Below are 12,993 nucleotides of genomic sequence, written 5' to 3' on the forward strand. Positions count from 1 at the left end.
TATTTACAGGCATTTGGAGATATGCAAATTTAAAAGTTCAAACACTTATAAAGTTTCTTTCTAAATAACACTAAATGAATTTACCAAATTTATTAAATATAAATTCTTGAATATTTATGAGTAAAATAATTTTTGAAATAATTCTATTTACTCTTTTTTACTGAAATGTGAAAATCTGATATGTAAATTTGCACTTCACACTGGAAAGCTACTCACCGGTCTTAATAGGTTTAAAGTGTTTTTAACAGATATAAAAACTTTGAAAACTAAAATAAATACCAGTAAATTTTTACTTATCAATTTTATAAGTAGTAATGGGACACAAATAATGGAAGTAGGGGAAAATTGTGAACAGGTGAATTAAGCACTTCATTCACTTTTAATAAATGTATTTACTTTGGTGTTAAAACTTGTACAACATTAACTACTACAAAATCTTTATACACATATCATGTATATTAAATTGTACATAATATTCCAATGGTGTGAAGCATTGTTATAAGTTAATATACTGACAATGAGTAAGCAGTCGTTAAACTACACATATTATATTTAGAACTACTATAAACAGTGTCACTATGACTGATGAGAGAATAATAATCTAATCTTGTAAGACATTCTTTAATAACTGGCTTGTTCATGTCTAATGCAAGTAAACAAACTGTTATAGATTAATTTTACTTGTCTAAGAAACTTTTTCCAGTTTTCTAAACCTCTTCATTAACTTTAATCAACAGAAGTCAAATATAAATAAAACTCAAAGCTATTAGTATACCTACAATAAAATTTGGGTAAAAAAAGTCATAGTTACTAAAATCTTCTTTAAGATATCAAATATATTTATTCTAGGAACATTCTCAAATAATTTTGATAAACAAATGAACTGATTTATGCCAGTTTATGCTATCAATATATTTTTCACCACTCCAAGAAATATTTAAAGAAGAATTATGATAAGTTGTTTGGATCAGTACCAGTTAATAAATGTAGGTAAGTGTGTTAAAATAACAGTTACTGTGTTTGTCTGTACAACAGTAAAATGTACAACTACTTTATATAATTTCACACAGAAATATTAATCCAAATATTTATTTTTGAGTGATCTTTCCTTAACAGCTGTGTTTACAAAACCAAACTTGCAAGACATTTATATAATTTCTGTCACTCAAATTGTTGTTCTGGAGGTGTGTGTTATAATTTTGGAGCTCCATATGCATCTGGCATCCTTTCAATAGAAAATCTGAAAGAATTAAAACTTTTCTTATATATACAATATATATATTAGTGCTATTAGCTATATTTTATATATATTATTAGTAGGAAAAAGATAAGATCAACAGAAACAATGAAGCATATTTAACTAAAACGTATACCTCTATGTAAAGGGGTGTACAATTAATATTATTTCACACAAAATTACATATTAATTCCATTACAACAAGTGATTACTATACAATGAGATCTGTTAAGTCAGATTTGTAAATCAAGGATTTCTAGCAAAATGTTCTGTTTAAAAACTTAACCACACTTAGACTTGTGTAAAAATGTATTTGTGGCAAATTATTTTATGTTTTATTCTTGCAGAACCACGAAAAAATAAAAAATTTACATTTGTATTAGATGATATGACATACAATCTACAATGAGAAACTGGTTGTTTAATGTAACTATCCTCAACAGACAGCATTTACTCTCTAGAACATTAACTGATGTAACGGTTCAATTGTTTTTTTCTTATGTAAATATACACCTTAAAAATTGTGTCAGTGCTCATACAAAATTGGTACATCACGAGAATACCAAGTTATAAGCTTCTATAACTACACCAATGAAAACTTAAAAAACTATCATTGCTCATACAGATTTGATAAGTTACAAAACTAGCAATAAAAACATACACACACACAAATTGGTACATCACTATTATCATAAGACCCAAAGCATTATCTATTTTTACTATCTATCTACTTCTTATTGTTATATCCTTTAAAAGAGAGCTGGTGTCAATTTACTTTCAATTCACATACCTATGTTGATATAAATACATAATTGGAACTCCTGGAATTTTTCGTATTCTCCTCTTCAAATCTTTATCACATGTAGCAACAATGTAACACTTGTGCTAAAAGAACACAATGAATGGTATCAAACTCTTTCCTGGTGATGAAGATGTAAATGCCAGATAAAAAACTATTGCATAAACCAAAAACAATAAAAGTGAATATAATTCATTATAGCAAAATAAAATATTTAAATTACAGAAATTTATCAAATATGAATAAAATTCTACACTCTGTCTCTCTTGTGCTACTTCACATAACAAACAAGACTGTCTGGTTAATACAAGAATTATGCTATTACAAAGTCACCTGAAAAATCACTCATCACAGCAGGAACATTTTTAAAATACAACCCATAAATCAACTAGAATTAAATTGTCTAGTTAATGTATTGTGTATGAACTGACAATGACTGAAATAGATAGAAACTGTGTTACAAACTCCAACTTCTCCTCTATACTAATATATGTCCAGTTGGAAAAAAAGATACGAATGACAAATTATTTTGTTTATCTGATCTATGCAACTTCTAAAAGGAGTATGTAGGTAACATTTTCAATAACATATAGTAGGATAAATATAATGTACTTATATTAGTTTTAATTTTTTCAATAAAGTTTACTAGTGCACGACATCACTCATACATCATGTGATTGTATTGTTGAGGTGAAGTTGCTACATAGCATATGTCAACTAAGCAAACAATTTAGTTGTCATATCCTCAGGAAGTGTTGGTAGTGCTATATAAATCTGATAAAACTGAGCAGGTAGCACACTGATAAACCTGCATAAGAAAATAATGTTTATAACCAAAAATTAAAACAGCAATTAATTAAACCAAAATCAAATGTATTATTAAGTAAAATTTAGTATCTTCAATATTTTTTTTTAAGTAAGGACCTTAATATTGTTCCATTAAATACATCAAAAGTACTGATTGTATCAAATATACCATAAAATCTTACTTTATTAATTACTCTTGAAGTTTAGAGATTATCACTCAAACAAAAATAATTATTTCATTATTGCTGTAGCACTCAACTTGTTTGTTTTAATACAAAGTATTTATTTTATTAACTATGTTAAAAGCACTTCCAAATTTTATGTTCAAGTTCTGAACTTATCTTAGAACATTTAATCTATTAGCTGCTGATGTAACAATGAACGTACCTGTGTTACCCTTTGAACAATACAGTCATCTGCATAAGTTCCTTTATGAAGGCATGGTAACCTCTCAAACCTTGGATCTTTAGCTATTCTGAAAACCAGTAGTTCTTTATAATCAAAGAATAATACCTAAAACTAATTTAGTAGTTTCATATACTAAACAGGCTTGCTGTTACAATATTTTATACTGATTTGATTTTTTAGTTGTGTTTTAGATTCTTTTCTTGAACAAAATCTCCTCCAGCCCAATGTATCACAATTTCCAATAAAAGTTCTACCATATAACAACTTAATCATAAGTATGACACAAAAATATAAAAACAAATGCTATTTTCCGAGTTTTTTGCTATTTTTATATCACCTTGTAAAAAAGCAAAGGATACTCTACTTTCTTACTTATAATAAACTACTTATTGTACATGGCACATTTTCGTTGAAATGACATTAACATGCATCAAAAGTTCTACAGTTTTTCTACTATTGACACATTTTATAGTCATACAATAGCATATAAAGAATAAAACAACATTTATTCCTTGCTGGCTAGCTGTTTTAAAATTTTTGAATTTTATCTCAAAGTGTGTGACACACAATTAAAAATTACAAAGCAAGAAACAAAATTTAAATTAGATACATGCAATGAAACCATATCATGTACAAAAAACACTTCTTAATCAAGAAACTCTTTAGAACAAATTATATCTCTGTATACCAGGAAAAAAATAATTAGAGAATGTGCAATATGTCTCAAAATTCCACATTAATTAGTACTGTTTAATAATTAATTAAAATTCTGTGTAAAAAGTATGTACAACAACTGCTACCTTAGAGTTTAAAGTGTGCTATGATATAGATTTTGATTTCAGAATTATGCAGTTCTGATGTTATATACTGAAATTCAGTAGATAAAACTCTTTTGAATTGGATAATGCTACCACCAGTAGGTTTATGAGCATCTGAACGAAGTGAGTAAGTTTTATGATTTTGAGTTATAAGACTTGCCATTAAACATCACCAAAAAATACAGAACATGTGGATTTTAGAAAAATTCACTAAAATACAATAAAAAGAAAAACAAACAAACTGAATTACATCCAAGTTCTACATACTTGAGAGCAACTCTGTACTTGCTTCCTAGTTTTTCAAGTTCACCCAAAACACAATCAGTCACATAGGGAATACCTGAAAAAAATAAACATTATATTTCATAACAAAACTACACGGAATTACAAATATACAGTAAGATGTCAAACTTAACACTCATTTTACCATAATAAGATACATTCAATAAGCTAAATTAGCATCATGTACCCAGAGTAAAATATAAATATTATGAACACCAAACAATAAAGATAATTAACTTTTCCTACTATGAATAAAACAGACAACAATAAAGTGAATTAACTTCTCTCCTCACCAGATAACAATTTACGAGAAACTTTCCTTCTGTAATTATTATAAAAAGCAATAAAGTGAATTCACTTTTCCTATCCACAACAATTAGGGTTTTTACAATGATTAGCAAATAGAACAAAAAAATGAACTGAATCCTTCTACCCAGAGTAAAATTTGGAACAATAAACCAATTTACATTTTTCAATTATGCTGACTGGATGATTCCTTATGACACTTAATACTTATTCAAAAAACACTCTAAATGCTTGCATATGCAAACGATACTTATGTGATATTATTCTTAAGCATCGTAGAGAAATAGAGTTTACATTAATATGCAAGACAATGGACAAGAGTACGGATCTGGAAGACTTACAGGTGCATGATAGTGGGTACTCATATATCAGTAATGTCATTATTTAAATCCATTTCTGTGACTATCTGTTCAGTCATTTGTTATCAGTCTATCAAGAGTGCCAACTGACACGTAAGATGTCTGGCTGCTACTCAATGGTAATGAAATACAGGAAAAGATTACTGGATAGAATTGTTGAAAGCAAAAAACAACAAACTGTCACCCTAATGACTATTTTCAAACTGTACCAGGTGAAGAAAATTATAACAAGTGTTATACATCAACCAAACAGTAAATGAAACATTACTCAACCCAAATGATGAGAAATGTGTTTAGTGGTCCTTACAACACAAACAGTTCAACAATGAATGATCGAAAACGTGTAAACTGGTCTGATGATTTGTTTCACACACTGATAGAAAGGTAACAGTATAAAAAAAAAGCCCAAGACATTTGATCTTATCTATACTAATCTAACAATACAAGGTGTTGGAGGTGATATAATGATAGAAACATTATTGACTCTGATACTTTTAAAAGAATCCAGAATTTAACATAAAGGTTTCACTAATCAAGTCTATCCCATAATGCTTTATTGCAACAGAGGTAAACGAAGGCTTCTCCAAGATGATGCCAAAAAAGGCAACAACACTTGTACATCCAGTAATGTTTCTAATACCATGATTGTGAATGCACACAAGTCCTTTAGCCAATATAGTCATTTGGTCTTGATGTAATTAAGATATTTTAGAATTCTGTTGTACCTCATAAAGTACTTTACTTTTTCTTCTGTTAACTCTCAAAAATAACCTAAGTTTACCTTAAAATTTCAATCAGTGTGTGTATGTAGATTTTCACATATAAGGCAATCTGCTTTGTACCGTCACAATCTTTATTTGTGCATTAGCCACACAGAGTGATTGATAATTTCTTTTTGGTGTCACCTAAATTCTCCCATTGTCAATGTCACTACAGAAATTTGTAGTTTTTCTTGTAACGTTGATAATGAAGTGGAGTACGTAATGTGGGTAGTGCATGTCCTCTAGAAGAGATACCATTACTGGTTTTTGAATATAGTGGCATAGTCTTTCAGTCTGATACAGAACTTATTCAACTTCAACTTGGGGATCCAGTGTTCTAAACAATTCAGAGAGTAGTTCTCTCTTACGTCTTTGTGTTTTGATTTGTGTTTAAGATAAATATAAAGATTGATTTTCACTTTGTAATTTACATTTGTGCATGGTCTCTTTCTTCTATTGAGTCAGACCTGAATTCCATGAAACACTTTTGTCATTCTTCTTGTTATCTATGGTTTCCGTTACTACCTGAAAGGTGATCATTGTATCTGAGAATAGCTTATTTAGAAAGTTAGTTAAATTAAAGTAGTTTTGGAATGTGCTATTGTAACATGTGATACATATTTTGTGTTCTAAAATGCACATTTCAAATAAACATAAACATCAATACAAAAAAAGTTGGTTTAGAGTACACTTCATCTATGGTAAAAGGGTCCAAGTCCAGACAAAAGTACTAAATTTCTTGTTTCTATAAATATTTTTTTATTTCTTATTATAAAAGTCACTAAAAAGTAAAAATTACACTTATTAAGTTAGATAAGAAAAATAAATGACAAAAGAAATAAAAACATTTCTCAGGATGCTCGATATCCTACAGAAAGGCAACCACACACACACACACAATGTTGGATGACTGTATCCAACTGTAATTACATTTTTCTTATTTTGCATAACATACAAGGCGAACAAAGTTAACTTTTCTTTCTATAAATTTAAAACAAGCATTTAGTTTTCCTATTACGAGTAATATAAATAACAAAATTAGCGTATTTTAATAAGAATGAGAATCAAAACAAGAAACTTACTAAAATTTTACTATTATTATCAATATATATAAAACAATAAATTTAAAAAAATGGTTTATCCTATCCAGACTAAAATACAAAATAAGAAACTTCATTATATTTTAAATTTATGAATAATATATGAATCACTTACTTGTGCTGACTTTTCATGCCCAGTAATAAATTAGAATAATAATAATTAAAGTGTTCTTATGTTGAATAGTACAAAAAAATAAATAAATTAACTCTCATATACTGGATGAAATACAACAGTAGATGTCATTACAGTTCCTATAATAAATATTTTATACAAAACAAACTTTATTAACTCTTTCAGCACAGGCACAGTCCCTGGGACCAACCTCATAAACCTTTTGTGCTTGTTATAGTTTTCATGCTAACTTTTAAATTAGAAAGCAAATGTTAACGAAATTGGTAGATTATCAGTAAACATTACAATGCTTTCATATGCAAAATATCAATTTTTTTATTATTAAGTCTTAAGGTTTATAAAGCAATGTGACCTGTCTCAAAAAGGTTAACCTTTACTACATAGAATAGGATACAAAATAATAAACTTGATTAACTATTCTTATTATGTATAAAATACAAAACTACCTTAATATAATTTACTTATTGTAAACAAAAAAGTGTAATTAAATCTTCTTATTATGAACATTATATATATATATATAAAAATTAAGTAACTTTTCCCATCAGGTATAAAATACAATTTTTATTTTGGATACTTGCACAAAGCTACACGACAGTTATCTGCACTAGCCATCTCTAATTTTGAACAAACAGACTAGAAGAAAGACAGCTAGTCAACAGCCTCCACTGCCAACTCTTGGGTTACACATAGTGGGATTTCATTGTCATTTTTATAACACAACCACAGCCCCAAAGTACACAACTGAATTTTGCAGCAAAAGAATGTGAACCATGGACCTCAGATTCACATTTCAGCACAGTAAGCAGTAGGCTACACCCATCACATTGAATATGACAAACTAATTAAATTTTTGTATGATGTTTAAAATACGAAAGTGATTAAAACTGCTCATACCCAGAATAAAAAAGAAACAAAAGTATAATTACAATGTCATATTATGAAGAATATACAAAAATAAACTTACGTAATTTGTACTACCCAGAATCAAATGTGTACTTTCTTAAATTATCCTAATATGGGAAAAAATACAAAGTAGAATCCTAAATGGCTGCTCCTAAAGTAAACAAGAAGGAATCCTCAATAGCCGAGGCAGTTGAAATTCTTTTAAGAAGGATTAGAGTAAATTAATCTACAAGACCTTTTTCCCTTTTTATTAGCTTTATTTTTGTGCACCAGCAATACCAAGTGTGGGGCACGTATATACCTGATTTGATTCTTTAGTCATTAAGATCTCTACCAGACTACCTTTAAACTGAAATTCTTTCAGGCAGGATTAGTGAAAATTTATCTATAAGACCAGTTCAAAACTGTAATTAGATCTCAAATCGGTCAAGAGATGACGGAGCTATAAGCTCCTAAGCTGTGGCTAAAATACAAAATAAACTTTACAGACTCATCCTTAACAGAACGGAAGTACTTAAAAAAAAGTATTAAACAAATTAATTTCTTCTTTTGTGAATAATATATAAAAACAGTGAATTAACTTAACCTATTGCCACAAAAACAAACTATACAACTTTTGCTACTTAGTCGTACATATGATAAATTTACAACACTTTCTAATACAATAAGCTGTATAATTCTTCCAGAAATGCACTGTATATATAAAGAACCCTTTGTAAAACTGTACAAACATTTCAATTTTGTTTTGAGACCCAAACTAAAAACATATAAACATAACAATTACTTACACTTAGCATACAAGCAATCCATCATAGACTGTATAATATCCAGTTTATTTTTTATGGAAAAGTTAATGAAGTTGGTATCCAGAAGTACATGAAATGGTGGACCTAACTGGGTGTTATACTTGAAGAAGAGAGCAGAAGAATACTGGGGCCTGTTACAGTTCATGGTAAAAAGAAGTTCAAAACAGTGAACAGAAATTCATAAAAAATACAAAAATTATTGCATAACTGAAACAGACCCTACTACAAAATTGTAAACAGATAATTCATGAAATTATATGCCAATTTATATTTACAATAACTTCATTAAGAATTTTTTGATGCTTGAGTATATGACAAATAAATTACTTGTTTTAAATCTTGTATTACACTAAAATACCTTAGCTTTGCAACACCAAGAAAATGAGCATGGCCAAGTACACTTTCAAAAGAAATATTAAATAATTCTAGAAACAAAAATAGAAATTGATAAAACACATTATGATCAAACTATTATATATACTCATAACTGTGAATATGAAATATAAAAACATATATATATGTCTAAATTTAGAAATTGTATGGTTTCATAAATGAGTACGTGTAAGGAAAACAGATGTAAAAATCACTTTATGTAAGTGTTAACATTAACACTTGCTCAAGAGACCTGGAGAAGTAAGAAATGATAATTTTTTACACATTTTTTACATGAAAATCCTGATAAATGGAAATACTCAAAGGACCTGGACTTGAACCCAGGACATCGAGCTAAATAGGCCAGTACTTTACAACAAAGCTTCCCAAGAATACAAGCCATCTCCTATCACTGTTCTTTTATAAGGCTACATATTATAAGTATGATCACCAATCTATGTTATGATCAGGCAATTAGTGGGTTGATTCACCACCACCCAACTAAAACGTATAAAGTCTATTACAGATTATATTTAATTTTTTTTTTTCCATTAGGGAAATATGAAATGACAAGTTTGAACTTGAACTTCTACATGAAAAAGTAAGAAATAGATTTGGAACAGTTGCAAACATGGCACAATTTAAAGAAAAAAAAAGCCATAAAGAGCAGGAAATGAGGGTGACAGATTGGGTGTGTCCCACTGATTTCCAGAACTGTGGATGATTGTTGACATAGATATTTGGCACAGTGAAGAGCTGGCTGATAATGTTTTTAGCGTTTTTGTATCTTCTATTATTTCTTTATTGCTACTTTCATTTATTGCATTGATTAGAATGTCTAATATACCTATTTTTGGTTTTATTATCATACTTTTATTATAAAGATTGTTTTGCAATTTTAGCCTAATATAATGAAACACAACAGTGGTTCATAATAGGGACTCACAGGAATTTGCTCAAAACTCTTATAGAAAATTTGGTAAGAAACCATCTTAAAAAGTAGACTTATTCTTGAGAAAACACTCAAAACTCTTTTTCAATAGTTAACACCACCCAAACAACCCATGCTACATGAAATGCAGTGAATGTTCATGACCTATTTAAAAGTTGATTATTTTTCATTGAAAATTGATTTACATGGTTATAAATATATAATAGATTCAAGGTTGTTATAAGCAGCTGCCTTTTGTACTCGATGGGTGTTAAATGCAAGTTTACACAAAACCTCAGGCACAAAGTCATCTGGCTCAGGAAATAATTACTTTAAAAGACACAAAACTTTATTTACAGCAATGGTTTAGACATACATGTTTATTTGAAAAGGTTGCTTTTCTATTGATAAAATGTTATACGAGCTTAGTGGGTGGTTGTGTCTTACTCTAGGCATATATTTGTCTATTGTTGTGCATTAACAAAACTAACACACAAGATAATTACAAATTTAAAATCTACAAATAGGGATCGCAGAAAAAGCAAGAAACTATGACTGGAGGTCAACTGCTGACAGTTCGTTCAAGCTACAAATCTCTATCATGAATCCAGTTTAGAATTATTGCAACTAATATCTACTGTAGTGTGGGATCACATTGAGAGAGTACTTTTAAACTTAATTCAATCTCTTTAATTTTGTCATACTGCAAAATTTTTTAAGTCCTTCACTTTCTGGCATAAAAAATTCTGGTTTTCATAGCATGCACATTAGCTGAAAACTACAACTTGTGCATGTTATAGTGCATTAATTAGAAAGTGCCACGTGAAAGGTTCCCAATCTTGCTGTTACGTATCATTACTCGAGTCGCTATTGTTCATCATTACTCGAGTTTGCTATCTATATGTGGATTTCCTCGACTATATATCAGCAAGTTTTTAACAGTGGACAATTACCATAGTTGATTTCCCTACTCAGACGATGATGGTGATTCTTGCATCTTTATTCAACTAATCTTTGATGCCTTATATCCTAGGAAATTTTGTTACATTGGAAAAAAATAAGTCCAAATCATGCCAATGTTACATAGTATCTTAAGGAAACAAACAATTAATGGCCTGTAAAACTTTTAAACATAACAGCGATCTTGGCCATTGACATTCAATGTTTTCATTCTAACCAGCATGGCTTGCCTGCCAAGTACAGCCTGTAGTAAGACTAGACTTGTATCGGAACTCTCACACATACTACTGTACTGTAATACATACACAATGCCTAAGTACTGCACATGTACACGCTACTGATATGTATTGTCATTCGTAGTTTGTATTGATCCGTAGAGAGGCAAAGCTAACCTTATTTTATTTATTGTTATTCTGTTTCATACTGATTCAAACTTTCATAACATTTTGTTTGCAGTTATCATTATTATATTATGTTTAATTCATGGATTTTTCCACTTTTCTTATGGTAGCTAGGCCTTCCGTATTTCCTTCTTTCGATTGGTTGTGTCTGTCTAACGTTAGCCTTAGGCCTATACAAAGGACGTCAGTGTTCCAAATGTGACGATTAAAGGTGAAAATCGGAGTTTGATTTTATAAATTTGATCATTTTAGTTCCTACCAAATGTGTATCAGTAAGAAGCTGGGACAGCTATGTTAGTTTTATTGACATAAGCATCTGTACTAGAAATTAATCTCTCTATATATAATCGTGCTATTGGTGTTTGCTTTCATTGCAAATTCCCACCCACCCATATACACGCGTACAAAAATCATGCAATGTGGTAATAGTTTCGCTTTGAGTTTGCTTACTGATTAAGTATATATTTTTATACATACACACACAGCCACTAATCGTCCATCAGACAACGTGGCGGTTGTTTAAGTTGGTTGTCCGAGGAAGCTTTTAGTTGTCTCAGATGACTGTTAAAATCAACTCCTGGTTAGTTATCGAGGTTATATTGTGTAAGAAAATTGATTTGATTCAACATTACTTTTAGGTTATTAGAGGTTTTGAATGTCATTTGTAACATAAGCGTGCAACAAGTTATGACAGTGTACAAGTGCTCTAGTTTGTAGATATGTTAATGGAGGAAATAAACTAATTTGTGATTGGCACATGGACTGGATGTTGAATAATTTTCACCAGATAATTCAAAAGAACCTACCAACAAATTAACAGCAACACAACAATAGTAATGTCTAACAGCTCTAAGCTTAATTACTACTGACAAAAAATAAAGTATAGATACAAAAAATATTTTTTGAAATACTCGTACTTACGCTTCTTTCACAGTTACTTGATTAGAATCTGGAACTTTAACCTTTTTTGGCTGTAAACGGTCTTTTTCCTTACTATGAAACAAATAAAAATAATCTATTAGAAAAAAACTGTTTTATACTCTAACAATCACATGAATGCTCTTTGTCAATTTTTAAAAATATAATATGCACAATTTTATTTTAAATAATATTCATCACATATGCTTTTATTCAAATTGAAATGAACTATTATTTTTTCATTTTCTGTCAGTTAATAAAACAAAGACTTGTTATAAAAGAAAAAACACCCAGTGAATCAAGAATAAAATATATTCTAAATACTTTGTAGGACTATATTTATATTGATGTGGTATTCATGTTCCAAGGCAGTTATAAGTATTGGTAATACATCCTGTAATTTATAGGCAGTACAATAACTTTTAATCATGACTAACTATGACTAAATTGTAATTAAGAATACAGTGCTCTACAGAAATGATAGGGCATTACATTAATTATAAAACTAAGTTTGACACTTTTTTTGACTAGCAAGATTTAAAACACAATGAGATATATATTTATATTGTAGTTATTTTCACATCTGTGTCAACTTGATAATAAGTTTGAAGAACCTTAATTTTAATAAGTTATTTTTCAAACATTAAAATTACAATTAACAACAAAAGTATTTCAAAATATTTTAATTA

At 29.1% G+C, this 12,993-nt stretch overlaps 1 protein-coding gene across 1 annotated transcript in view; it reads right to left on the reverse strand.

Moving 5' to 3' along the window:
• Nucleotides 1-1,073: 1,073 nt before the first annotated feature.
• Nucleotides 1,074-12,993, reverse strand: part of LOC106478557 (rRNA-processing protein FCF1 homolog) — a 15,342-nt gene continuing 3,422 nt past the window's right edge. The window contains exons 3-8 of the mRNA XM_013939109.2: nt 12,308-12,379; nt 8,705-8,853; nt 4,337-4,409; nt 3,231-3,318; nt 2,028-2,122; nt 1,074-1,240 (exon numbers count right to left, since the gene is read on the reverse strand). Of these exons, the coding sequence (XP_013794563.1) occupies nt 1,192-1,240; nt 2,028-2,122; nt 3,231-3,318; nt 4,337-4,409; nt 8,705-8,853; nt 12,308-12,379 (526 nt within the window). The 3' untranslated portion in view covers nt 1,074-1,191. The remainder of the gene's footprint in view (nt 1,241-2,027; nt 2,123-3,230; nt 3,319-4,336; nt 4,410-8,704; nt 8,854-12,307; nt 12,380-12,993) is intronic.

This window comes from Limulus polyphemus, unplaced genomic scaffold (assembly GCF_000517525.1).
Source record: "Limulus polyphemus unplaced genomic scaffold, Limulus_polyphemus-2.1.2 Scaffold224, whole genome shotgun sequence".
Classification (NCBI taxonomy): Eukaryota; Metazoa; Arthropoda; class Merostomata; order Xiphosura; family Limulidae; genus Limulus; species Limulus polyphemus.